This window comes from Drosophila gunungcola (assembly GCF_025200985.1).
Source record: "Drosophila gunungcola strain Sukarami chromosome 2R unlocalized genomic scaffold, Dgunungcola_SK_2 000012F, whole genome shotgun sequence".
Taxonomy (NCBI): domain Eukaryota; kingdom Metazoa; phylum Arthropoda; class Insecta; order Diptera; family Drosophilidae; genus Drosophila; species Drosophila gunungcola.
The window spans coordinates 192,750-217,288 of NW_026453170.1; the positions used below are offsets into that span (position 1 = coordinate 192,750).

Genomic DNA, 24,539 nt, shown 5'->3' on the forward strand with positions numbered 1-24,539 from the left:
AATATTCATTCATATTGGTTCATTGTTTTATAGTTATACAGTCAAAAAGAATAAATACGTCATATATGCTGAAAACCAGCAGTATTTTTTCAATAAATAGGCATACTCGATTTGCTGAGTTGATGCAGAATTTCGCATCTCTTCTTAGCACATTACTGAGTAAAAGGCGTTCATGGGAAATTGGCCGTTAATGCAAGTGCGTCCCTGTTGAGCAAACCTTAAAAGGGGGTTTAAAACCAAATTTTGACTTTTGACAAAATTTATGAGTTCAAAATCAAATCAGAGTTGGTACTAACGCGTCAACTTAAAAGCCCTTAAAATATCGATTAACCTATTGGCTGATCGATGTTTCGACAGCACCATTCCTCACCACTAACACCCACGAATTTGCATAAAAAAACTTTAAGCACCGAGAACGCGCACGGTGTTACCAATTCTAGTGCAGTATATAACTTTCCGTATATTTGGTGTGTGCACTGTGCCGCCGCTGGGAGTCAAGTCTCATTTTCGCAGCAGGTGCAATTGCATTAAGAAGATTAATTACAACAACAACCGCTTGAGAAGCCTATTAAAGCAGCTAGTTGAAGTGTTTTGTTTGTACGCTGCCCCGCTCCTCGTGATTCGCTGATATTTGGCGCTGTGAATGCGAAACCGAAAGTAAAATTCGCAAGCCACAGAACTTGTAAATTATGTAAAAGTTTTGGGCCAACAACAAGTCGTTTGTGCGGGTGTGTGTGTGCGAGGGAGTGAGCTTATCGAAAGAATTTAATGGAGGCTGCGCCGGTAATTTCTCGGCCGTCTTCATCTGTCCCCCTTCGTCATCAGCAACACCAACTGAACGCGGCGAACAACAAGAGCAACTGTAAATAGTCTCAGCCCTTTGCTAAGCGCCGTACAAACAAGTGTAAGTCGAGTCACACTGCACATAATTGTCACATTGTTGCTGTAACATAAGTATGCACAATGTACATTGTACATATGTACGTATGTATATTTATATGAAAATCGCTATATTGCCCTCACCTTGAACTCGCTTTTTGGCCCTGCGCCACGAAATTAACCCCATCAAGGTGACCATGCGGCGCTCATTCTGAGGGTGTTAAAACAAGCAGTTTCAATGAATAATCAGTGACCTGGCGTACTGCAACTTCTATCTTTTTTTTGATTAAATTTCGTCGTTAACTGCGGTGGATGCAGTGGTGAACCATTTAGAAAAATACATCAAATATTAAAAAGTTAATATTATTATTATTATGCGGGGCTATAAACCGCAGTGGGCGATTTAATCCAAGTACAAAATTAGCAACTTACTAAAGGTGAAATTTACGACTCTATTAAAAACATATTTATTCTTGGTAAGCTTGACAGCACAATTCAACCTAGCACCATCCAAAACAGCATTTGCATAGCAGTACAAATTGTAAACACAAAAACTTTTTTTACCGTTAATTATCTGAAAATTATTCGTGGAAGAAAAACATTGCCGCTCAATTTTTTTTTTTAAAGCTATCCAATGATATCAAGTTAGCAGTACACAAAAATAAACTTTAACTTAATTTATTTATTTAATAATTTTTTTTTTAAACAAACCTTGTACACAACACTTAACTTTAACTTATTTTCAAAATTTTCTTCTGCACGAATTTTATCAAACCAAAGATTTATATAATTTATGTGCAGCGCCAACGATTGCTTAGAAAAATCAGCACTACAATGCTGTGTGACTCAATATGTTGCACAGCTAAAAAAAAAAAAATTAGACTACATTTTTTAAAAACTGTTAAGGGATTCTCTCAAAAACTGTGTGTTTTTTTCATGAAACTTGTCGCCTTTATGCTGGTATAGCCTACCGGCTACCTATCGGCACAAATTCTTAAAATTCTGCAATTTGAAATTTAAGTTTTGCTAATTTTTTTGTGTGGACCGAACCTGTCAGTTAGCCACTGTTAAGCGATTTTCTAAGAAACAGGGTTTTTTTATGAAACTTTTCTGGAAATTTGGAAATAGGGGTCTATCTTGTGGTACAACACGTATATGCGCACTTATTGTTTAAGACGAGGTACATATTTCAAAAAATGTTTTGGAGCAATTTTTCAAATGCATTTTTTCCATATATGTAAGAAGTAAATTTTGTTGAATAGTTTTTAGGCGATTTGTTAGTCTTTTCTTTGCTGGCTAGCTGTTTCATTTTTTCAAATTGGCCTCATATATACGAAAATATTTAAAAATAAAAACGCTTCCGTGTTTCAAATTCCACCATTCCGTTTCCGTCGATAACCGTCATAAGCTTGCAACGCAGTGAAGGAGACGTTTCCGACCCTATAAGTGTATATGTTCTTAATCAGCATCACTAGGAGAGTCGATCTATCCATGTCCATCTGTCCGTCCGTCTGTCCTGTCCGTCTGTCTGTTTTTACACAAAGTAGTCTCTCAGTTTTAAAACTAAAGTTGTCTTTCTATTGCATGTAGTATATAAGTCGGAACGAGCCGGATCAGACGACTTCAGCATATAGTTCCCATAGGAACAATCGGAAAAATAAATGAAAAAATTATAGCTTTGCAGTTTTTAATTTTTTTTATTTTAGTTCTTTGACATATACTAATGGTTAAATGTTTCGGAATTACGGTTTAAATTTCATCAAAATCGGACGACTATAACATAAAGCTCCAATGTGAACAATAAAAATATTAAATTTATTTTTTTATTTTGATATTTTTTTAGAAGTTCTTTTTGACTAATTAATAATTTGACACATCAGAATTTTATTTTATTAAAATCGGAAAACGATATCACATAGCTGCCACAGGAGCTATCAAATAATTGAACTGCAAATCATGATAGCTTCAATGTTTTTAAACATATACGCAAGTCAATCATAATTTTAATGTTTTCAAGAATATTTAATTTTTGCAATAGCTGCAAGTGTATATGAAGTTCGGCTTGCCGAAGTTTACTCTCTTTTTTTGTTTTTTCAATATCACTGTGAGTCCAGGCTTTACGCACTGCAAGACGCCATTTTTTTGAAGAGACTCCTATCGAGACTCCTATTGACCACTATAATAAATATAAACAAGCAAAACAAAATCATAGATACTCTTTAAATATAGACATTTAAAGTATAAACAACTTGAATACTTATATTCACTTAGAAGTAAAAAGAAAATATCAAAAATCTGCTTTGTTTTTAGCCTCTGGATCCAGTCGTAGCCCCGAACCGAACCAAAGCCAAATTGAAATGGGTTCACAACCCTGGATCTTCGATTTAGAGTATCGGTTTATTATTCTAGAATTACGTAATATTAATTAATTTGAATAAAATCGAACGATTATATCATATAGATACCAAAAAAAAAAATGTATTTTAAAATGTTAACTAGTCCTGCTGTTCAACTCACAATGGAAGTATTGTGTGATTTCGATGATACCCAAACCAAGTAAACGGTAGAACGGATTGCGTCATACCGACCTATACGTTTTTCAAGAGAATTTTCCTTAGTAGAATGATGGCAGTAAGAAGGGTTCTGGAAGTTATTCCAGATCACCAGTTTAATTTCAGGAACCAGCATGGCACCTCAGAACAGGAAAATCGAGAAACTCCGAATATCCTAGACGCCTTTGAAAATCGGCAGTTCAGCTTGGCCATCTTTCTTGACATAAAGGTTGAATATTGTTTAAAATAAAGTCCCTTTTGCTAACTGGGCAATATCTCCTCCTGTATTCATATCTCTTGGAGTGTATTTTCATGGTCGACGTAAGAGGCGAGAGATATTCCATCAGACTTATTCGAGGCAGTGTACCAAAGGGTAGCGATTTGGGTCCTGTACCCTCTTTACCCCTGACCTGCCGCATCCCAGGGAACCAGGAACCCTCTTGGCAACGTATGCAGATGACACAGCTTTCATCGCTAACTCGTTTTTCCAATCGAAGCGGCTGGAACCACGCAAAACTTTCTGGGTTTATATAGCGAGTGGAGGAGAAGCCAAATCCACGGTACTTTAATCCCACAATTACCTCATGCTCAGTATTTGGGATTGATTTTGTATAAGCATCTTACGAGGAGGCAGCATATAACCAAAGTAGCAGTAACATGACGATTAAAGCTTAGGAAGCTCGACCGGATGCTCAAAGCTACGTTCAATCTTAGTCTCAGCAACAAAACATTCCTATACAGGTCGATTGTCGTGCCTTTCATGAAATATTGTATCCAAATATGAAGCACAGCTTAAGGTTCAACATATTGGAAATGCAAAGACTTCAAAACCGGGACGTGCAAACGATTGCAAATGCACCCTGGTACGTGAGAAACGTTGCTCTATCAACTGATCTTCACATCCCTTCAGTGCGGTAGCGAGACCACAGACATTTAAGGCGATACACTATACTATACTATATACTATACTAGTGCACACTAATCACCTAGCGGCTTCCTTGGCAAACCCGAGGACCAAAGAGGACTGAAGAGAAGACATCCCGGCGACCTCTGGTTAAGAGGACGAAAGAGAACGCGTTTTCTTATTCAACAATTGAGATCTCAATTTCCAGTCATGTTTCCCTGTTTAGTCTCACTTATTTATAAACAACGTTTTATAACCATTAAATTGGTTGATCAAAGCTACATAAAATATATACTTTATAAAGAAAAAGTCTTGTTTTCAAATCGGAAAATTATATCAAATAGCTGACATAGAAGCGATCGAATAAATGAGCCTAAAACCATTATAGCTTCAATCGAAATTAAGATGTTTAAGGTACATTTATTTTTTTGCAATAACTGCAAGGATATATAAACTTTGATTTACCGAAAATTGGTTTCCTTCCTGTTTTATTCTGATAACACATTTTGGATAAATACAAGCAAGCACGTCAGACCCTATTGTTTAGTGCGTTAGTATTTTTCTAATCGGTTCTGATAATAAATATGTATACATTTAAACCAATTTAATTCCCCGAATGAAACAAACCATTTTTACGTTGCTTGCATTTATTTTTTATTTACAGGTTGCAAAATTATGCTGACAACGGAACACAAAAGCCGTAATGAAAAAGACAAAATAAGTCAATTAATGCTCAACAGCTGAATTGCGTTGCATTATAAAATTTTGCGCTTAAATCATGCTTTAATGCAAACAACAGAGGACTCAACAAACTTTGCCACTTGGCTAAAAGGGAAAGCCAGAAAAGCTTCAGACTGGAGGCCTCACTCACCCTGAAGCGCATTTTTGCTCGCAAAATTGGCTACAAAGCAAAGTCGAAGTCAATTTTAGCGGCCATGCGCACGAAACACCTGATTCTGATATTAATCGGAGTGATAATCGCAACGATCGTCTTCATCGCATTTGGACCAGCCGGCGAGCCGAACGAATCATTTAAAAACATTGTTGTCCAGACGCACCAGCAGTTCAAAGAGTTTCAGGTGGGTTGATTCATATTTTTGGGGCATTGGGGGGTCTTAAGCACCAAACACTGATATCGATACTCCGCGCCCCAAATGACTTAGATAAGGGTATTAAATAACAATTATCTGTTGATATCTGGCGCTGGGGGTTGAGATTGTCACAAATAAATAGGGAAAAAAGAAATATCTCTGCACTTATGTTTTGGTTACTTTGATTCGAATCGATTAAATTTATCACCAGTGTGGGGTTTGGGAAAAAACGAATCTAATTGATTTATGAAGCCAGTTGTGTACATGACTCATAGTTTCCACTATCAGCAGATAGTTAAATGCTTAGGGACGGCTCTATACCGAGGACATTTGCTGGCAATTGCTTTTGGCAGCGTCTGGTATTTTGGCATCAAAACTTCTCCTTGAACAGTGCTCCGCTTCGGTCGCGCCCCCACATATAAACTATTTTCACTTTATGCTTAAAAAAAATTAAAGCATGAAAATAAGCTTTTCACTTAAAGCACGTCCTGCTGGGCAGGCGGCCGGAAAGTATAAAGCGCCAGGCAGTCTGACACATTTGGCCGAGTCTAACAGGCCCGTAGAAAATCGAAAGCCAATCACCATACCATCACAAGTACGAGATCGAAAGCTGAATTCGACAAGCCGAACTTAATTGTCAGTATAACAGGGATATGGCAGCTGTAGGAAATAGTCAAACGATTTTAATAAAATAAAAATAACATATTTAAGGGCTAAACTAGCGTTTTATACTGGAACTATTGTAGCTATAGGATATAGACGTTCGATCTCCGTCGTTTTCAAGCTTGTTCTAGAGCTAGAAAACGGTTAGGAAAAAGACAGACATAGACAACTCATTTAATCGAGAATACATATACTTTATCGGATCGGAAATGTCGTTTTTACTTCGTTTCCAACTTCTGACCAATTTTTGAATACCTCTGCAAGGATATAAAAAGGAGAGAAGAAAGAAAGGCGCTTGTTGACCAGGCTTATTTTAATTTTGAAAACATTTTGGTAAAGGTGTTGAACACAAATCCATGACCGTGCTGGTTATTTTTGTGTTTCGCATGCCAAACCGTTTGCTGTTTACTCTAATTAGATTCCGGTCGGAGTCGAGGCGACTGTGGTTAACCACTGATCCGAGGCCTTCGAAGCTATGTGATGTGTAGATTTATGTATAAATCTATATTATGTATATAATGTGTTAATTTATGTATAAGGCTAGATGTTTATAATTCATCATTTTACATTAGCTGGTAAACTGAAAAATGCAGCGCTTTGTTTTTGGTTCTTTCCTGAACACGTACGCATATAAAAGCAAATATGATAAAGCCGAAAATAAGTCATTGCCACGAAGTTTACAACTGACTTTGTTATCTTAGGCAGACAAACAGAGACGTACAATTTGAGTTTAAGAACAACCAAGTAAAGGAAATAATTTTGAACAACATTGTAGGGATAAGCTAAACCTTTAAATCAAAATCAAAGCAGAGAGGCCAAACAAGCATTTGGTAATAAACCCGTTCCGACAAATGCAACAATAGCTATTGTAAGGTGTGTCGTCATATAACTGCAAGGCATTTTTTACAAAACTGGTTTGCCTCCGATCCGATTCTAATTTCGAGCTCGTATTACGCTTATATGTTCGATTCAATTTCCACTTTTTACTGTTGTTTAATGCTTATTTATTAAAAGTAATTGTGTACACACCTTACACGTTGTGCGCAACCGGATTCAATAGAATTTAACAGTAACTACACCAAATTAACTTCTAAATTTCATTTTGACAGACTCTTTTTAAGAAAATGAATCCAAAGACGCCAAGGCTTCCTATCTATTGCTAAAAATTGGTAGCTGTTTGAAAATGTATTAACAAATTTCCACGATTCCAACGATCAGAAATGAATAACACATTAATTTATATTAAGGGTTTCGAAATAAATGAAATAATATAACATACTGATTGGACATCGCATGAAATATGTTCAAGCTATAAATATATAATTTTTATACCCTTGCAGAGGGTATTATTATTTCAATAAGAAGTTTGCAACGCAGTGAAGGAGTCCGTCTGTCCGTCCGTCCGTTTCTACGCAAACTAGTCTCTCAGTTTTAAAGCTATCTTCAGAAACTTACCCAAAAGTTGTATTTCCATTGCAGGTAGTATATAAGTTGGAACGGAGCCGGATCGGATGACTTATAGCATATAATAGAATAATAGAAACGACAATTTCACCTGCTCTTAAAAGCTAATTCCTAAATATGTACCTAACAACACGTAGAGCGCTGATATCCATACAAAAAACAGGAAATAGTTTCTTTTAGAGTCGATTACTCCTTTGTATCTTGCAGTATCTGCCAACTTGGTAAATAACCCCAAAAACGCGAACGATTAAAAACGAATTTTAGAATTTGCAAAGGCGGCGAAGAGTAAAGGCAGAATGCAACCGAAATCTATAATGTTTTACGCCCTTTTAATTACTAAAATCGCAACGTGCCCATTTTTTTAAGTCTCTGGTAAAATAAGTTTCCTGTTGTTAAAAAAGGCTGTTTGAAGTTACCCTCGGCAATGAAAGATATACTAATATCCAATGTAAATACGGAAAAGCTCAGGTCTAATGCCAAGATCGGCATATTAGGAACAATGTATTTCGATCTAACAAAACTGAAAATTATTTGCTTAAATATGGTGATAAAACGTTAACAAAGCGCTCAAAAACAACTCCCTCCATGGGAAACACGTAAGAACTTCTTTCAAAATGTTAGAGTCAAAATTATGCTAGAAAGTTTTTTTTTAGATTTGGATATCGGTCTGATATTCTGAATCTAAGAACAAATGTAGGTTCCAGACTTTTTGCCGTCATATCATGAGTAAGACAGGGATTTAAAGTAGGCATTTAGGCAGGATATAATGATCATAAATAAATAATAAAATATAATTTAAAAATAATTTATATTTTAGAGTGGCCGATTAAACACATGCTCGTAAATTTGATTTAGAACTTTTAAAGGGGTCCTTAAAAAAGAATTCTGTATCCTGAAAGCTGAATAAAAGAAGGAATTGTTTGAAAATTCCAAAAAATAGAATGGTGCGCCAAATCACCAATTTTGTTCAAAACTGATAAGTTAGTTGCCTCGTTAGTGCTCTGTAGGCCTAGCTGGTTAATATACCACTAAATATAAAACAAATCACTCACTACAGTTTAAACAATAGAAAAAATACTGTGTTTTTAAGAGTGAAGTATAAAGTTTCTACACCCAGAAAAAAGTAGAACGAATAATTTTAGCACGGACGTTCTTGAAAATCGGCCGAATAATTCTTAAAATTTTTAGGACGAACGTGTACAGAATAAGTACGGGTCCTACTTGATAATAATAATTTAAAATGTTTTTTTTAATACAGAGAAAATGCTATTTTTCGCTTTAACACTGCTTATAGAGTTTGTAAATAATATCAGAATTATTTAAAACAGTAAACCGTTTAATAAAATATTTTTCCTATTTAATATAAAAGATATCCTGAAATATGTTAAAAACAAATAACAACAAATTTTTATTGGATTTTTCTAGTGGGAGACACTAGAAAAAACAACGATTTAGTGCGTTTCTATTATTTTTTCCGCGACTGTAGCTCCCCTAGAAACAATCGGAAAAAATGTAAAAAATTATGTCTTTGTTTTTTATTTAATTTTTTTTTTTAATTCTTCGACAAATAGTAATTTTTTTTTAAATCTGTCGATTTAACATATATAGCTCCCGTTAGAAGTATCAAAATAATAAAAAAAAATATTTAAAAATATGTAACTTTTCTATTTTTTTTTTTTGATTTCGATTGGATGGTTTAATGGTTGAGAATTACGCTTTTAATTTTATTAACATCAGAAAACGATATCATAAATCTGCCAAAGGAACGATCGATTAATCGAGCTGAAAATCATCGTAAAAATACTAATTTAAAACATACGCTTATAAATCGATATTTATATGTTGTAAGGAATATTTAACATTTATAATATCTGCAATATAAACTTCTGCTTGCCGAAGTTTGCTTCTTTTCCTTTTAAATTGCTTATAACACTTTTTGAGTTATAACATTTTGGAATGAGATTTTTTCCGAAATTATAATGAAATATTAAAGTCAATAATTATTATTGGCCTTCTATTTATGTCAATAAAAACCCAACTCATTTAATTCGATCACAGCTCTGCTATTTACAAAGGCTTACAATTTTTATTCTACCAGTTCGTGGGAATGAAACCGGTGCTAAAATAAACAAAAAAAACTTTGGGTCGGGCTCTATCCAAAACTGTGGGGGAGGCAAAACTGCTTAAAAATACAAGCAGTCATGCCATTCAAAAATTTATAAGTCAATTATAACATTATCATGAAAGAATCAGTAATTTAAATAAAATGTAATTACATTTTCGTTTACTTAAAAATATTAATGCCGCTCTATTTGAGACAATTTGTGTCAACTCTCGAAATGGATGGCACTAATCAATGACTTAAATTGCACCGATGACCGCCATTTTTATCAAAGTGTTTGCACAACACAACATATTTACTTGTATGAGGAGTATCTAAACGAGCGCTATTGATTGCTGTATCGATTTGACACCCATTGATTCAATGCCGAAACCCACCCGCAGTGAATACAATTAACTGTAGGTTGACGATAATCTATTTAAATTATCCAGACGGGGGCTTGGAAAATATGACTGACAAACGATAGACCGACTGACCTCTAGACATTTGATTAACATGAATTTGTCGTAGACTGGCTGCAATAAGACTTTTTCATATGCGTGGGTGTCCGGCGAAATGAAATACAAGTAGAAAGCAAATAGTTGACAAATTGAACGATACTTTTACACTAAATTTATGATAACATCGTCCTTTTTTTATAAAATTGAAAGCAAAAAAAAATTAAATTAAATTAATTAACTATTATTCAACTATTTTTTCCATTCTTTCTATAATAAAGTATGTACATATGTACTTATATACAACCTGCAATAGACCGAAGAGTTTTTATAATGTTACATCCAGATAGCTTTAAAACTGAGAGACAAGATTGCTTAGAATCAATCGAACGGACGGACAAGGCTAGATGTTGATTAAGGCTAGTGATGCGAGTGATGCTAGTGATGGTTTAGCAAAAACAAGAAAGGAAGAAAACTTCGGCAAGCCGAAGTTTATATACCCTTGCAGCTATTTCAAAAACTAAATACTCTAGAAAACATTAAAATTATGATTTACTTGCGTATATGTCTAAAAACATTGAAGCAATGATGATTTGCAGCTCAATTATTAGATAATTGTTTTATATAATTTTATTATTTCTATGGGAGCTATATGATATAATCGTCCGATTTTGAAAATTAGAAAACCGTAATTCTGAAATATTTAACCATTACTATATGTCGAAGTACTAATAGAAAAATTTAAAAACAGCAAAGGTTTAATTTTTTTTGTATTTTTTTCCGATTGTTCCTATGGGAGCTATAGATATAGTTGTCCGATTTTGATGAAATTTAAACCGTAATTCTAAATTAGTTACCCATTACTATATCTCGAAGAACTAAAAAAAACTTAAAAAACAGAAAAGTTATAATTTTTTTTCATTTATTTTTCCGATGTTCCTATGGGAGCTATATGCTATAGTCGTCCGATCCGGCTCGTTCCGACTTATATACTACCTGCAATAGAAAGACAACTTTTGGGGAAGCTTCATGCAGATAGCTTTAAAACTGAGAGACTAGTTTGCGTAGAATCGGACAGACAGACGGACGGACAGACGGACATGGCTAGATCCTAGTGATGCTGATCAAGAATATATATACTTTATAGGGTCGGAAATGTCTCCTTCACTGCGTTGCAAATTTCTGACTGAAATTATAATACGCTCTGCAAGGGTATAACAAAAATTTTAACAAAAAAAAAATGTCTTCGTACTACAATACTACATATGTGTTATACAATAATACTTAACTATGAAAACCAAAGAAACATTGCAAGCGAAACAAAAATAATTTTAATACATGTTACTTATTTTAATGATTAATATAATCGCTGAAACCTGATCTGTGTGTTACAGGGTATAGTAACAGCTCGGAGAAAATGAGCCCACCCTTTTTAACCGTTGGCGTCAAAATCAATCTCCTTGAACATTTCTTCGAACTCCAGATTGGTAAACTTTATACCCATTGACAAAGCCACGTGGCGCAGGTTGTTGGCATTTATAAACTCATTTTTAGCACGTCGAAGGCGACTTTCAGGGAATTCTTGTTGTACGTCTGCTAGATTTTGGTCATAACATCTAGAAACTGCGCCACCGTGACCTCCTTATTGCATTTCAACTCAAAATCCTTGAACAATCGACTGATCTCAGCTTCGGTACGAAATATTCCCAGCTCGAACATCAGTTCGAACACATTAAATTGGCTTATCCTTCCAGGAGTCTGGGTTTCATAGAGCGCAAAGATTTTGAGAATCTCTTTGACCTGATCCTCTAGCAGAGGATGAACTGTTTTATTTCCTGAATTTTTTATAGCTTGTAGGTTTTTGTGTATTTTTAAGGATTCAGCTTGGGGGTGTTTTTGCTAATGACATTCGAATTTTCATATTATGGTCGATTAAAGCCTTCTTATATTTACAGACAGTAAATATACCAGTTCATTTTTTTTATGAAGCCCACTTATTTTTTGTTAACGATATAAAAACTAAGTCCTTATATAAATCTATACATTTTTAATAGTCTCTCCCCAATAAGTTCTACAATTAATAAAATTACACAACGTCCTTTTAAACTACAATTTTTTTTTATGAATTTGTTCCGTTTATTAAAAAAAATATTACTGTTTGAGTTGTCAAGGCTGCTGACTCAAATACTTAAAAAAAACATAGAACCATAGATCAGTATTTATAGGCATGAACGAAATCTTTCCAGTTGATGGTACCATCTCCGTCGATATCAACCTGGCGGAACACCTCATCGAACTCTTCGTCGCTGATTTTTTCGCCAAGACTAGTGAACACGTTGCGCAGTTCGCTATGTGATATAAACCCATCCTGATCACGGTCGAAGGCATTGAATGCTGCCTCTAAATAGTCATTGTGCTCCATCATTTTATAGATTCTGGTCATCAGTTCGATAAAATCATTAAGTTCTATATAACCTAAGGAATCTCCGTCGAGTCCCTCGGAATATCTGTAGATCTCAGACTCTGTGCGGTTTTGTCCCAAGGCTCGCATCACAGTTCCCAGATCTTCTGGAATGATCCTTCCTGTCTTTTGGGGATCGCAAAGGGCGAATGCTTCTCGAATTTCTGTGAGATCGTCATTGGACAGAGTATACTCTGGTGGATCCATTTATTTTAAGATTGTTTGACCTGCTTAGAACGTGTTTTCGGAATATAGTGTTTTGTGTTGTACACAGCTTCAGTTTTCAAGTTGTACTGACTTATCAGAACTCTCATTAAACTAAGTCACACGGAAGTTTATTTCAAGGCTACCTTTTAATAAAAAACGAAATCGTATGGAACAGTAATTAACAAAAACCCAAACACAAGATGAAATAAATAAATACTCAATGTTAAAAAGATAAAAGCCATCTTCGTCGATTATCTGTACCTTAAGCTAAATTCAAAAGCTATTCACTTATAAATGAGGAAAAAGGCACACATACCCACTAAATAAAAAATCTTGGTTTAGTTTTTCGCAAATAGAAAAAGGGAACCGTTTAATGTAAATATGTAATTTTGATTTACAGATCTGCACATTTCTAGATGCTCAGCATTTAACAACTTTCCACTCTAATGTGAAAATTAGTCACCTTACAATACTTTATTAGCTAGGCGTGATTGTTTAGTTGCCAAATGAGTCATTGCCAATGTTTTATGTTGTATGCGTATGTATATGACGTGTTAATAGATAACTGCGTAATTTGAAGTGCGATAAGAGTTGAACCCAGTACTTTTGGCTGTCTGATTGGTAACACCACCAAGAGCTTTAAAAACCGCCAGACGAATTGGTTAACATCGAGTGGTGTGCTTGGTCTAATATTTAAATTGGCGACGTATTCAGCTTGGCTCGTTTTATGATTGCTGACTACCAATGCCATCACCCTTTGGAACATTCTGGCACTCCCCGGCAGCCATTAGGCACATGCGACTATTTCACCTATTTCGGAGTCACGCGCCCAGTCCGTAAACTCACACAACCCGACTTCTTGGGACAAGGCTTCACTGCCGACTTTCTGGCGCTGCTCTCGACTGGAATGAATTGGGTGGGAACATTAAATGGGTAAATGGCGTAGAGAAAACACCACACGGAAGAACGTTTTTGGAAGAGGTTCGTGTCTGTTAGGCGCTTTCAATTTGGAATTCTTATTTCAACTTCGCATTGCAGTGACGAATTCGCTAAACGAGATTTTTCCATCTTTATCCAAGTCGATATCTTGGAACATCTCGTTCAGATCCTCGTCTGACATTTTCTCTCCCAGATTGGTCATTATTGTTCTGATTTCCGCTGTCGTAAAATGGTTTACTTCGTTGCGATCAAAGATCTTAAAGGCCGTCTTCAAGGACACAAGACTATTCTCTTCTTCCAGTCGTTTTGACATCACGTATAGGAAGTCCTTGAATTGTACCTGGCCACCGAAGTCCGAGCTGCATTCGTTGGCCAACTGATAGATCTCCGCTTCGGTGAGCATTTCACCAAGGGCGCGCATTACTCCTCCTAGCTGCTTAACGGATACCCATCCTGTCTTTTCTGTGTCATACAGATTAAAAGCTTCCCGGACCTCTTCGATTTGGGCGTCGGTTAAACTGCACATGCTGTCCAAAATTATTTATTTTTGGGTTTCTTTATGAATTGGAACGATGTTTTGTTTTATGTTGTTTATTTGGGTGTCAGCTCCACCAACAATAAACCGATAGTTTCTAATGACAAATAGGCCAAAGCTAGTTAACAACTAGTGGGAACTAAGGATAACTTTATAAATAAGATTGGCTTAATCAAAGTCTTTGGTCACTATCTTCAGAAATGTATAGATCTATATCTATGTGTAGTTTTCCATATAATAACACAAAAAAGTTGCAGTGACCGTCAAGTTTAATTTATCAACATTTTTTTTTCCATTTCATATTTTCAGTCTTATTAAAATCCATTCAACCTAAAATAACTATACCCAATGGAGACTAACGCATGGTCATCATGTTCACAAACTCCTCGTAATTTATATGGTTGTCCGCATCCAGATCGTACTCGCGTATAATGTCCTCCAGCTCGTCGTCGCCAATATTAACGCCCAGCGACGTGAACACAGCCTTAAGCTCGGTGATGCTAATATACCCGTTGTTCTCCTTGTCAAAAACGCGGAACGCCTCGCGTAGTTCGTCTTCGTGGTTCGTATCGCGCATCTTGCGCAGAATTAAGTTGAAGAACTCCGGAGCCTCGATGGACCCATTTCCTTCCGAGTCCACCTCGTTGATCATGGACTGGACTTCAGATTCGTTTGGCTGGCGGCCGAGGGCGCGGATCACAACCGCCATCTCTTTGGAGGTTATGGCGCCCTCGTTCTCCTTGTCCAGTATTCGAAATGTTTCTCTAATCAGCATCTGCTCCTCAGAAGACAGTTCCTCCATTTTGTGTATCTTTTTTCAGTTGAGTTGTTTAATGAAGTTGTGTTTATTTCTCTGTTCCGAAGTGTCAACTAAAGTGTTTCTGCTTAAAAGTTTACTCGGCTCCTAACTTGAAATCGATTTCTAACACAAGAGAAAAGCTGCGGAAATAAAAAAAGGAAGAATATCCATCCCCCTGTGGCTTCATTTTACTGCAGAGAGCACAAAACCGATTGGCACAAAATCAATATGTTCGTTATGTAAGTGCAGTGCCGCACCTTCAAAGTTGATTGATTCGAATGTCCTTGGGGCCGTAACTCTTGATGGTGATCACTATCCCTTCAGAATTGGATCTACCCTTACCTTGTGTGTGTCGTTGTTTGTTAAAAGCGTTGTTTGGACAAGTATGTGTACAATCAGAGGATTAGCACAGTGGCCGAAATGGCCAACCTGGAGCGTGTTAATAACATTATAAAATTTTAAAATTGGGCCAATATATAGTATTATATCGATAGGTAATGCATCCCTGGATTTTTAGAATTTATATTATATTTAAACATTCGTTGGTTTACCAGCTGCGAGCTTTCATAGTCAGCAAATGGAAAAATCAGCAATTCCGCCTTTTTGCATTCAAAAGTTAACAAATATTAATAATTTTTGATTCAACTTAGTAATTTCCGATAATTAGTAAATTCTTTTAGTATATAAAAAAAAACCCATATTTGAAATGTGACCGTCGTAGAGAATCGAACCAAGGATTTCCTTGCAAGTGTTGAGCAGTGAGCACTGACCAGACACTTTAAACAAAGCTTAGACAATAAAAATACTTATAAGCTACCAATTTTCGAGTAGTTTTTCATTTACTTACAATAAAAGTCAAGATAATTTCTCCCTTTCAGTGAAAACTTATGCAAAAAAATATAAAACAAAATATTATCCTGATTTGGGATCAGATTTCTGTCCAATTGTATTAACCTCCAAGCACGGCCCTATTAACTTGGTCGAAAACAAGTGGTGACCACTTATCAGAATTCACAGCAGGTTACATTGGCAACAAAAAATTCTCTTTGTGAATTTTTCATGCCATGAATGCCAGAACTATCCCTGCATTTCTGACACGTATTATAATCCTATTAAAGTTTAAAATGAATATAAATACAACATTAAGTACCTTTCTTGCAACTTATAACTTACATAGGTAGTTAAAATGAGCGTACCTTACCTAAGTATTTATTTTCGGAAATACCATATTACTTAGATATAAAATATTTGCTTGCGTTTAAATTTGGTCTTTTTAAATAAATAAGATTTTAACATAAATTTCTTACCCTTTCATTTTTAAGTTAGTTTGTTTTAATTCAATTTGTGAACTGAATGATGCATAGTATTCATTTTTTGATTTCAGACAATCCTTTTTGTTTGAGTACACTGTGACTATAAAATAGTTGCCATCGGCGGGCAAGTTTCCTGAGCGATTTTGGATTGGCGGCTGGATTGGCTGGCCTGCGCCTTTGTCTTTGCCTTTGCCAGCCGCCTTTTGCCGCATGTTAATTTATATTTTTTCCCTTCGGGCCAATTCGGCTGTCCGCATTGGGGCACACCTGACACCAGTTTTGTGGCAGGGGAGTAGCACCGGGAGCCAGAGCATGCGGCACGCTCTTCTCTGGCCACAGTCAAAACAAATAATGGACAGAAGTTTGACATCGGCACGAGAAGGTTCCATTGTACGGCGGCGTTTTACTTGCATATGGGTTTGGGTGGCTATTTGTTTGGGTAGGTATTTGCGGGGAGGGAGCGTGCTCAAGGGCAATAATGAAAAGATTTCTAGCATGTGTGTTTCCGGCGGGCCAACTCTAATTTGTCGTCAAGAAATGGCTCCCATGACGAGGCGAATACCGCTTACTGAGCTAGGTTTTTTGGGTGCAATGGTTGTGGCCATATTTACTTGCCCATTTCCGACGCCTGGAATAACTTGAACTATTCATTAAGCTATTTTCTTTAAGCATTTACAACTATTTAAATTTTTAAGTCTAGTTTTATTCAAGTATAAATCGAAAACCTCGCTTTTTTCTTGCAGGAGAACCTTCGCGTTGGGTTAGAGCGCAAGAAGCTCGACATTGACCCGAAGTATTTGCTACTACTAGGCTTCACCTCATCAAAGGATGTCTCAACCCAACAACAGCAGCTGGATCAGCAGGAGACGGCGATCGGTTCTTCTAATCAGATCCTGCCAAAGACAGATTTCCCAGCGCCGGCCACCAAGGCGGAACAGGAGCTCATCGAGTTGCGAGGACTGCGGCGTCCCCAGGATGTTGCGTCCTTCGGTGGCCAGCCGGGAGATCGGGAGCAGCGTGGACAGCGCAAGCGAGTTACGACGCCGTACAACGGCACAAAGAGCAACTTTACCATCGTCACGTATGTGCTGGAGGGACAGGCTGCATCGGCCATCATCCTGGCCCAGAACATTGCTGCCAAGCTGCCCACCGAATACCTGCTCATCTACGATTTGGGTGTGTCGGATCAGCAGCTGCGCGATTTGGGCGCCTACTGCAACAACAGCCGGTGCTCGGTGATTACGTATGACCTGTCGGAGTTCCCCTCCTTCGTCGGCGATCAGCGGACCCACGCCTACCGGCCCATCGTGATCAAGGACGGCTTGATGCGCGCCCGGTCGGTTCTTTTTCTAGAAAACAACATGCGGGTGCGGGGCAGCTCCGCCCAGCTGCAGAGTCTGCAGAGCATCGTGATGAAGCCAGGAGTAAAGAGGGCCGGAGTCAAGAACGCAGGTGTCCTTGGCTGGAACACACCAACAGCGGTGTCCTCGCTCACGCATCCCAAAATGTTCGACTACTTCGCCTCGAAAGCTGAAGAGTTTAACTTCCTGCGGATGGTCGATCTGGATGCGGTCTTCTTCTCGGACAGTCCTTTAGTAACCGAGAAGATCATGCTGCCCTGGCTGAAGTGCTGCCTCACCCTCGAGTGCATCGATCCAATCGGTGAGTCGGCAGTTGGGGGGGTGGCTTTTCCATATAGGAAACTGTCATTGGGAATGAGTTTCTTTCTGCTGCCAATATAAATCAATCAAACCCACATTCGGGCCACCATTACCGTTTCTCCTTTGGGGCTGGGCTTGTGTACTAATGACCGTCATTTGCACGGCATTCGGTTGATGGCACTCCCATCAGGAAATTTATGTAATTATCATCTGAATAGGGATTTGTGGCAAACGTGACTATGATTTTACTTGGACAGCTTTTTGAGCCCTGCCAAAATTCCCAACCAAATAGTCAATAATATTCAAATATTTGTAATAACAAAAACATAATCGATCTCTTTGTTCACTTCCCATTATTTATAATGAACTCTGTGTTTACTTTAGAACTGTAGAACTCCTTAGACTCAAGTATATATAACGGAAGACTTTACGACCTGAAGTAACTTCTGTTTCCCGGGGTGAAAGATCTTTTGGCATTTTTTTTTGTATTCCTTTTGTCCATGGAAGTACCTCTTTCCAATGGTTTCCTATTAAATTTCTTGAAGCCATAGTCTTTTTATCGACTACCCAGTTCAGTAGCGAAACCTCTGTCCATATATGTTGTTATTAAACCCTTGCAGAGGGTATTATAATTTCAGTCAAAAGTTTGCAACGCAGTGAAGTATATAAAGTATATACATTCTTGATCAGCATGACTAGGAGAGTCGATCTAGCCATGTCCGCCTGTCCGTCCGTTTCTACGCAAACTAGTCTCTCAGCTTTAAAGCTATCTGCATGAAACTTTCCCAAAAGTTGTCTTTCCATTGCAGGTAGTATATAAGTCGGAACGAGCCGGATCGGACGACTATAGCATATAGCTCCCTTAGGAACATCGGAAAAATAAATGAAAAAAAATTATAACTTTTCTGTTTTTTAAGTTTTTTTTTAGTTCTTCGAGATATAGTAATGGGTAACTAATTCAGAATTACGGTTTAAATTTCATAAAAATCGGACGACTGTATCATATAGCTCCCATAGAAATAATACAAATATATAAAATATCTAATAATTGAGCTGTAAATCATCATAGCTTCAATGTTTTTCAACATATACGCAAGTAAATCATAATTTTAATGTTTTCAAAAGTATTTAATTCTTGCAATAGCTTCAAGGGTATATGAACTTCGGCTTGCCGAAGTTTGCTTTCTTTCTTGTTTAATTTTTTTTTTAGTTCGACATTTAGAAATAGTTAAAGATTTCAGAATTACGGTTTAAATGTCATCAAAATCGGACGACTATAACGTAAAACTTCCATGGGCAAAACAAATATATTAAATTTTTTTTTTTTAATGTAAATTTTTTATTTTGTTATTTTTAAAAAAATTTTTTTGAATTGTTAATAATTTGACAGATAATTTTAATTTTATTAAAATCGAAAAAACGATATCATAAAGCTACCATAGGAATAATTGCGCTGCAAATCATCATAGCTTCAATGTTTTTAAACATAAACGCAAGTAAATCAAAATTTGAATGTTTTCAAGAATATTTAATTTTTGGCATAGCTGCAATAGTATATGAACTTCGGCTTGCCGAAGTTTGCTTCCTTTATTGTTTTCAATTAATGTTTAATTATATAACGATCTTTTAAAAAGTTTCTATGTGTCAATGATTTTCTTTTTATATATTTTCTTAGGCTTCTGTATAAATTGAGTGTATTTCTTTAGTCTCTTAACTTGATTTGTTGTAAACGAAAAAATAATTCGAACTCTATTGCTTCGCTAGTGGGACCTGGAGATTGTTTTTATTTATATTTATATTTTTTCGTCGACTCGAGGAGTTTTCCTTGTTTTTTATCGTTCAAATTTAAATTCGTCAAAGGCGATAAAATATTTTTTTTATAAACCAAGTATTTTTATCTTACTTGTGGGAGAATTATGATTGGTTTCCTAGTGTTTAACTGCTGCTTTTAGGGCTGGTACATCTGCTTTAGTTCGTTGATGTGCATCTTAAGCCTTGCTAATGGTGGTTTTTATTACAAAATTTTGACAGCAGAAATTGAACCGAAAATACATTTTTTCCAAGCCATCTTGGACATCTCTAGCAAACCTCAGTCCTGAAGCAATTGCGGAACATTCGAAAGGACTCCAAGATTTTGCTGAAGAAAAGCATATTCATCAGCCGCCATAACCCCTTGGGCAAATCGCAGTGGATGTTGCACGCGGCAAATACACACTCTTCGGGTCCAAGATTGTAGCCATGCAGCCCGCACAGCATACAGTGGGTGTCGTAGGTAATGTACCATGCCTCCACAGTGCAAGCCATTCCGGAGAAGACTTCTACCATCCGGTTCAGGCGGTAGGCCAGAAGTAGGTACAACCCAAAGACGAGGCATATTATTAAAATCCCACGGATCTGGGTAAACCGAAATCGCTTCTGGGTAGAGAACAGCATCAAAGCCAGGATCTCCAGGATTAGGATAATGGGATAGCAGTAGACCTACAAAACAAGTAGTTGTGGTCAATCATGTCCAAGTTAAATATTCTGTATAATTAGACAATCAAGTTTAATCTCATTACCTCATGAGTTACTTTATAAATTTTGTTAGTTGATTTAAAATCATACCACAAAATATATGAATACACCGCGGAAAAATTTTTTAGAAAGAAAAATTGCCAAAACTATAATGACGTACTATGTGTATGGACAGTCCCTAATATATGAGTAAGACCGACATTTTTTTAAGTTACATGCAAAAGTTGGCAGGGATATATTGAGATAGATTTAAGCTAAGACACTAGGCGGACAGGCAGGCGATACTAGATAGACTCTTCTGTTGAAGCTGATCAAAGACATTTACTAAGTAAATAAGGTCGATGTAAAAATGTGCCAGTAGCTAACAAACCAATTTTGGACTCACCCAATGATTTTGAACTAAATTCAATAGGTATACGCTTCTGTTGACGCATCCGATGCATGTACTTAGCAAAAGCACAAGGTAGTTGTAAGGGGCACGTCTCCTCCACTCCGGCCAAATGTAAAAACAGGAATAGAGGAACATGGTGATTACCATAGATATGGGCATTACATAATTGTAAGGCAAATTATGTTTCAGTAGGACCTCAAGGCAGGGCAAGCTGCAGATCACCTGTAGCTGAGTTCATGAGTTTGTGATAACAGATCTGGGTTGTTTAAATGAGTTTCGGATAACCTACGATAAGTATTCCATAAAATTGGCGTACAAGGCGACGTCGGAGTCCAATATCCTTTATGTCGAATTCATAGGTCCTTTGCAAACGTCCATTGGGCAACAGCAGTTCACATTGTACAGCGATGCCAGGGACTTCTGATTTTCCCACCATCAACATGGTATCCATTTCATCACCCGACTGAGGTGAATCTCCTGTCTATCGACTAATTATATTTTTGTATTTGATAAGCAGCGTTTTCCAGTTAATCGTTTATCTAATTTTGTACACTTTATTTCCATTTTGTTTTCATAATCACAACACACCACTCATAGAAAAAACGTAGATAATAACAAATTGGTTGAAGCTTGAATATATTTTTTACAAAACAACTTCAGTTATATTAATTTAATTAATTAATTTAGAACTTTAAAAAAATCGATTTTTTTTTGTATATGTGGAATGGGTAGACTTTAAAAAGTATGATCATTAAAAATGTTTTCAAAATTCGTGTTATTTAAAGTGAAACAGCCGATTTTGTGACGTGGCGTCCGAGCCATTAAAACTAAACTTTAAACGCGTTTTTCTAAAAACTTCTTATTTGCAAATAGTTGACATGATATTTCAAGTTCTACTTAACACATTCCTTTGAAATTTATTTATTGTCTGTCGCGCCTGCCTCGGACTTGAAAAAGATTGGACTATAAGTATTTTTAAAATATTCGTGGTTTTTATCTTACTTGAAAAAATACTTAAATTTCAGGATTCTAGACCAGATTTAAAAACATTGTGTAATATAAGATAACATAAATATGTATAAACATTTAGGATCCACGGTCATTTTTGTATATAAAATTATTATAATATTAATATATGTATAACAACATAAATATGAGATAGATGTAAGCTTCAATTTGTTAACTTTTTATTGAAACTCAAATGAAAATATTCACAAAAAGAATAATTACACTATTTTACTTTTTTTTTTGTCAATGTTAGTGGAAACAAGAAAGGAAGCAAACTTCGGCAAGCCGAAGTTTAAATACTCATTCAGCTATTTCAAAAATTAAATATTCTTGATAACATTATAACTATGATTTACTTGCGTATATGTTTAAAAGCATTTAAGCTATGGTGATTTGCAGCTCAGTTATTTGAAAGTTCCTATGACAGCTAAAAGAATTAAAAGCGTAATCCTGAACTGTCAAACTATTAATAAGTCAAAAAGAATTTAAAAAAAAAAAATAAAAACAAAATAGAAAAGTTACATTAAAAAAAGGTTTATTGTTTGTATGGGAGATATATGATATAATCGTCCGATTTTTATGAAATTTAAACCGTAGTTCTGAAATATTTAACCATTACTATATGTCGAAGTACTAAAAAAAATTATTAAACAGCAAAGTTATAATTTTGTTCTATTTATTTTTCTGATTGTTCTTATGGGAGCTATATGCTATAGTCGTCCGATCCGTTTCGTTCCGGACCTTTTGGGAAAGTTTGCGTAGAAACGGACGGACAGACGGACATGGCTAGATCGACTCTCCTAGTGATGCTGAGGGTATTGCAAACTTCTGACTGAAATTATAATACCCTCTGCAAGGGTATAAAAACAACGACAACAATTAGTGTAATTAATACATACCGAAAAAACTAAGTTAAAACAAATTACTAATATAATATTTGTCTCCATGCAGGTGCCCAATCGAATGGCTGCAAGTTTAACAAAAAACCACTGTACCGATACTCCGGATGCCACGGGTACGATGCGTCCGCCTTCAACATTGTGCTGGGTCTCACCTCGCAAATGGACAACTCGGAGTACTCGCTGCCCAGCGATAGTCCCCGCAATATGTTCTACAAGGAGACGCTGGAGCAGGCCACCCGGATACTGGAGAGCCGGCGGCGCAACAGCAGCGAGACATCCGACCATCCGTTTACGGACGACTGAGCTTGTCCTGCTGGGATGAAAAGTTTACGAGGGCGGGGCCAAAGCATTTGATAACACTTTTTCTACCGACACACCCACACACACACGCAGATACTCAGGAGCCAGCGGAACAAACCAAGATTGGCAGAACCCAAAATGAAGTAGCTAACACGCATGCGATTCCCAGTTAAGCAGAGATCGAAAGACGATTTGGTATCCAAGACAGACCAGAGCACAGTAATTTAGCGTTACGTTAGGCTGTGCAGCTTATCAATAATTATAACAGTTTAGTCAAGCCCTAGTTACTTATTAAACGAAATCTGCATGAATATCTGTGTGACTGTTTCCATGTTTTTGTTGCATCGATATTTGTAAATACCCTGTTTAGTTAACTGCCCCAACTGTAAGTAGATAAGAACATCAAATGGCATACATTTTGTGATTGTATTTTATAGTTACTCACGCATAGACAAACATATAAAGTATATTAATATAAATGTAATGTAACTATCATAAAACAAGATGAGCCAAAAAAGTAAGTTAATAAATTTATGAATAACCAATACCAATTAACACCTTTCTTGTTCTGTTTTTGGAATTGATCAGGAACGTTCTTTGCTTTTACATATCAGTTATACTGTAATGGCACTTTTTCACATATTTAAGGCTAAAGCTAGTTATTTCTTTTAAGGCTAAGCAAGGTCAAAATTATCTGTCTTTCCGGGGCATTTAAGTTTAAAAGAAATTGTATCAGAGTTCAGCCACACTATTCAAATTTCCTTAGAATCCGAAGAATATAAATAAATATGCGAACCACATCGAGGTACAGAGTCAAAGCTGCAAACACATATTCCCCGGAATCCAAATTTGGAGGCGTTTGGCAACCGGGTCACCTATTCCTAAGGAGCTGAGATGAACGGGAAAAGAAAGGTCGTGATGAAAGAAGAATTCCATTCTTGTTATATTTCGCAACTCAATTTAGGTATAGTTGCACGCGCGGCTAAAGTACGGACTTAGAATTCTAATTTCAGATTAGTTTCACAGTGAGTCTTAACAGAAGGTGTCCTGAATGGCTTTAGAGACGCCTCTTAAGTATCTTCTAAACAAGAGTTTTCTAAACTTCCGGGACCCTTCAGATAGGGTCCTTGGTGGCCTTAAACTTTTGAAACCCACTGTTTTTGTATGTAAGTTTAAGACTAATAAACACGAGTAGTGTACACACGAGTACTTTAACTTACCTAAGCACGAAAATTACAAAAAAAAAGTATGACTTTGTTTTTTTTAACCGTTTGCCTACGATTTCTTGCAGCTACTTGATAAAAACCTGACCTACCCCAAAGTCATCTTTCGTTCCGGTTTCCCAAACTGGGTCAGCGAACGCCATTTAAACTAAATTCCGAGTGAACCGGGCTAAA

At 36.5% G+C, this 24,539-nt stretch overlaps 5 protein-coding genes across 7 annotated transcripts; 1 reads left to right on the top strand and 4 right to left on the bottom strand.

Annotated features, from left to right (window-relative positions):
- Positions 1-360: 360 nt before the first annotated feature.
- LOC128255691 (uncharacterized) lies at positions 361-23,689 on the top strand. Of its 2 annotated transcripts, none has more exons than XM_052985385.1 (4): positions 361-904; positions 5,000-5,414; positions 17,110-18,028; positions 22,892-23,689. In XM_052985385.1, the coding sequence occupies exons 2-4, from the start codon at positions 5,271-5,273 to the stop codon at positions 23,143-23,145; spliced, it is 1,317 nt and encodes a 438-aa protein (XP_052841345.1). In that variant the 5' UTR covers positions 361-904; positions 5,000-5,270; the 3' UTR covers positions 23,146-23,689. The 2 variants fall into 2 exon arrangements, with proteins under 2 accessions (XP_052841345.1, XP_052841346.1); XM_052985386.1 differs by having other exon boundaries at positions 361-516.
- On the bottom strand, positions 12,233-12,914 carry LOC128255693 (uncharacterized). The gene has a single exon (XM_052985390.1). The coding sequence runs from the start codon at positions 12,778-12,780 to the stop codon at positions 12,325-12,327; it is 456 nt and encodes a 151-aa protein (XP_052841350.1). The 5' UTR covers positions 12,781-12,914; the 3' UTR covers positions 12,233-12,324.
- LOC128255695 (uncharacterized) lies at positions 13,777-14,249 on the bottom strand. Its single transcript, XM_052985392.1, has one exon. The coding sequence runs from the start codon at positions 14,243-14,245 to the stop codon at positions 13,802-13,804; it is 444 nt and encodes a 147-aa protein (XP_052841352.1). The 5' UTR covers positions 14,246-14,249; the 3' UTR covers positions 13,777-13,801.
- Positions 14,311-15,154, bottom strand: LOC128255694 (uncharacterized). The gene has a single exon (XM_052985391.1). It carries the CDS (start codon positions 15,054-15,056, stop codon positions 14,610-14,612), a length of 447 nt encoding a protein of 148 aa, XP_052841351.1. The 5' UTR covers positions 15,057-15,154; the 3' UTR covers positions 14,311-14,609.
- Positions 19,459-21,555, bottom strand: LOC128255692 (uncharacterized). Of its 2 annotated transcripts, none has more exons than XM_052985387.1 (3): positions 21,222-21,555; positions 20,927-21,160; positions 19,459-20,505 (listed from the first exon to the last, which is right to left on the bottom strand). In XM_052985387.1, exons 1-3 carry the CDS (start codon positions 21,381-21,383, stop codon positions 20,107-20,109), a joined length of 795 nt encoding a protein of 264 aa, XP_052841347.1. In that variant the 5' UTR covers positions 21,384-21,555; the 3' UTR covers positions 19,459-20,106. The 2 variants fall into 2 exon arrangements, with proteins under 2 accessions (XP_052841347.1, XP_052841348.1); XM_052985388.1 differs by having other exon boundaries at positions 20,422-20,865.
- Positions 23,690-24,539: the final 850 nt, after the last annotated feature.

Bases quoted from the DNA above. Each gene is read 5' to 3' on its own strand.
- LOC128255693 (XM_052985390.1), bottom strand. From the start codon at position 12,780: ATGGATCCACCAGAGTATACTCTGTCCAATGACGATCTCACAGAAATT.
- LOC128255695 (XM_052985392.1), bottom strand. From the start codon at position 14,245: ATGTGCAGTTTAACCGACGCCCAAATCGAAGAGGTCCGGGAAGCTTTT.
- LOC128255694 (XM_052985391.1), bottom strand. From the start codon at position 15,056: ATGGAGGAACTGTCTTCTGAGGAGCAGATGCTGATTAGAGAAACATTT.
- LOC128255692 (XM_052985387.1), bottom strand. From the start codon at position 21,383: ATGGATACCATGTTGATGGTGGGAAAATCAGAAGTCCCTGGCATCGCT. The intron at 21,161-21,221 runs GTAGGTTATCCG...TCATGAACTCAG, and splicing joins AATTTTATGGAATACTTATC to CTACAGGTGATCTGCAGCTT. The intron at 20,506-20,926 runs GTGAGTCCAAAA...CTTGTTTTGTAG, and splicing joins ATTTAGTTCAAAATCATTGG to GTCTACTGCTATCCCATTAT.
- LOC128255691 (XM_052985385.1), top strand. From the start codon at position 5,271: ATGCGCACGAAACACCTGATTCTGATATTAATCGGAGTGATAATCGCA. The intron at 5,415-17,109 runs GTGGGTTGATTC...TTTTTCTTGCAG, and splicing joins AGCAGTTCAAAGAGTTTCAG to GAGAACCTTCGCGTTGGGTT. The intron at 18,029-22,891 runs GTGAGTCGGCAG...GTCTCCATGCAG, and splicing joins CGAGTGCATCGATCCAATCG to GTGCCCAATCGAATGGCTGC.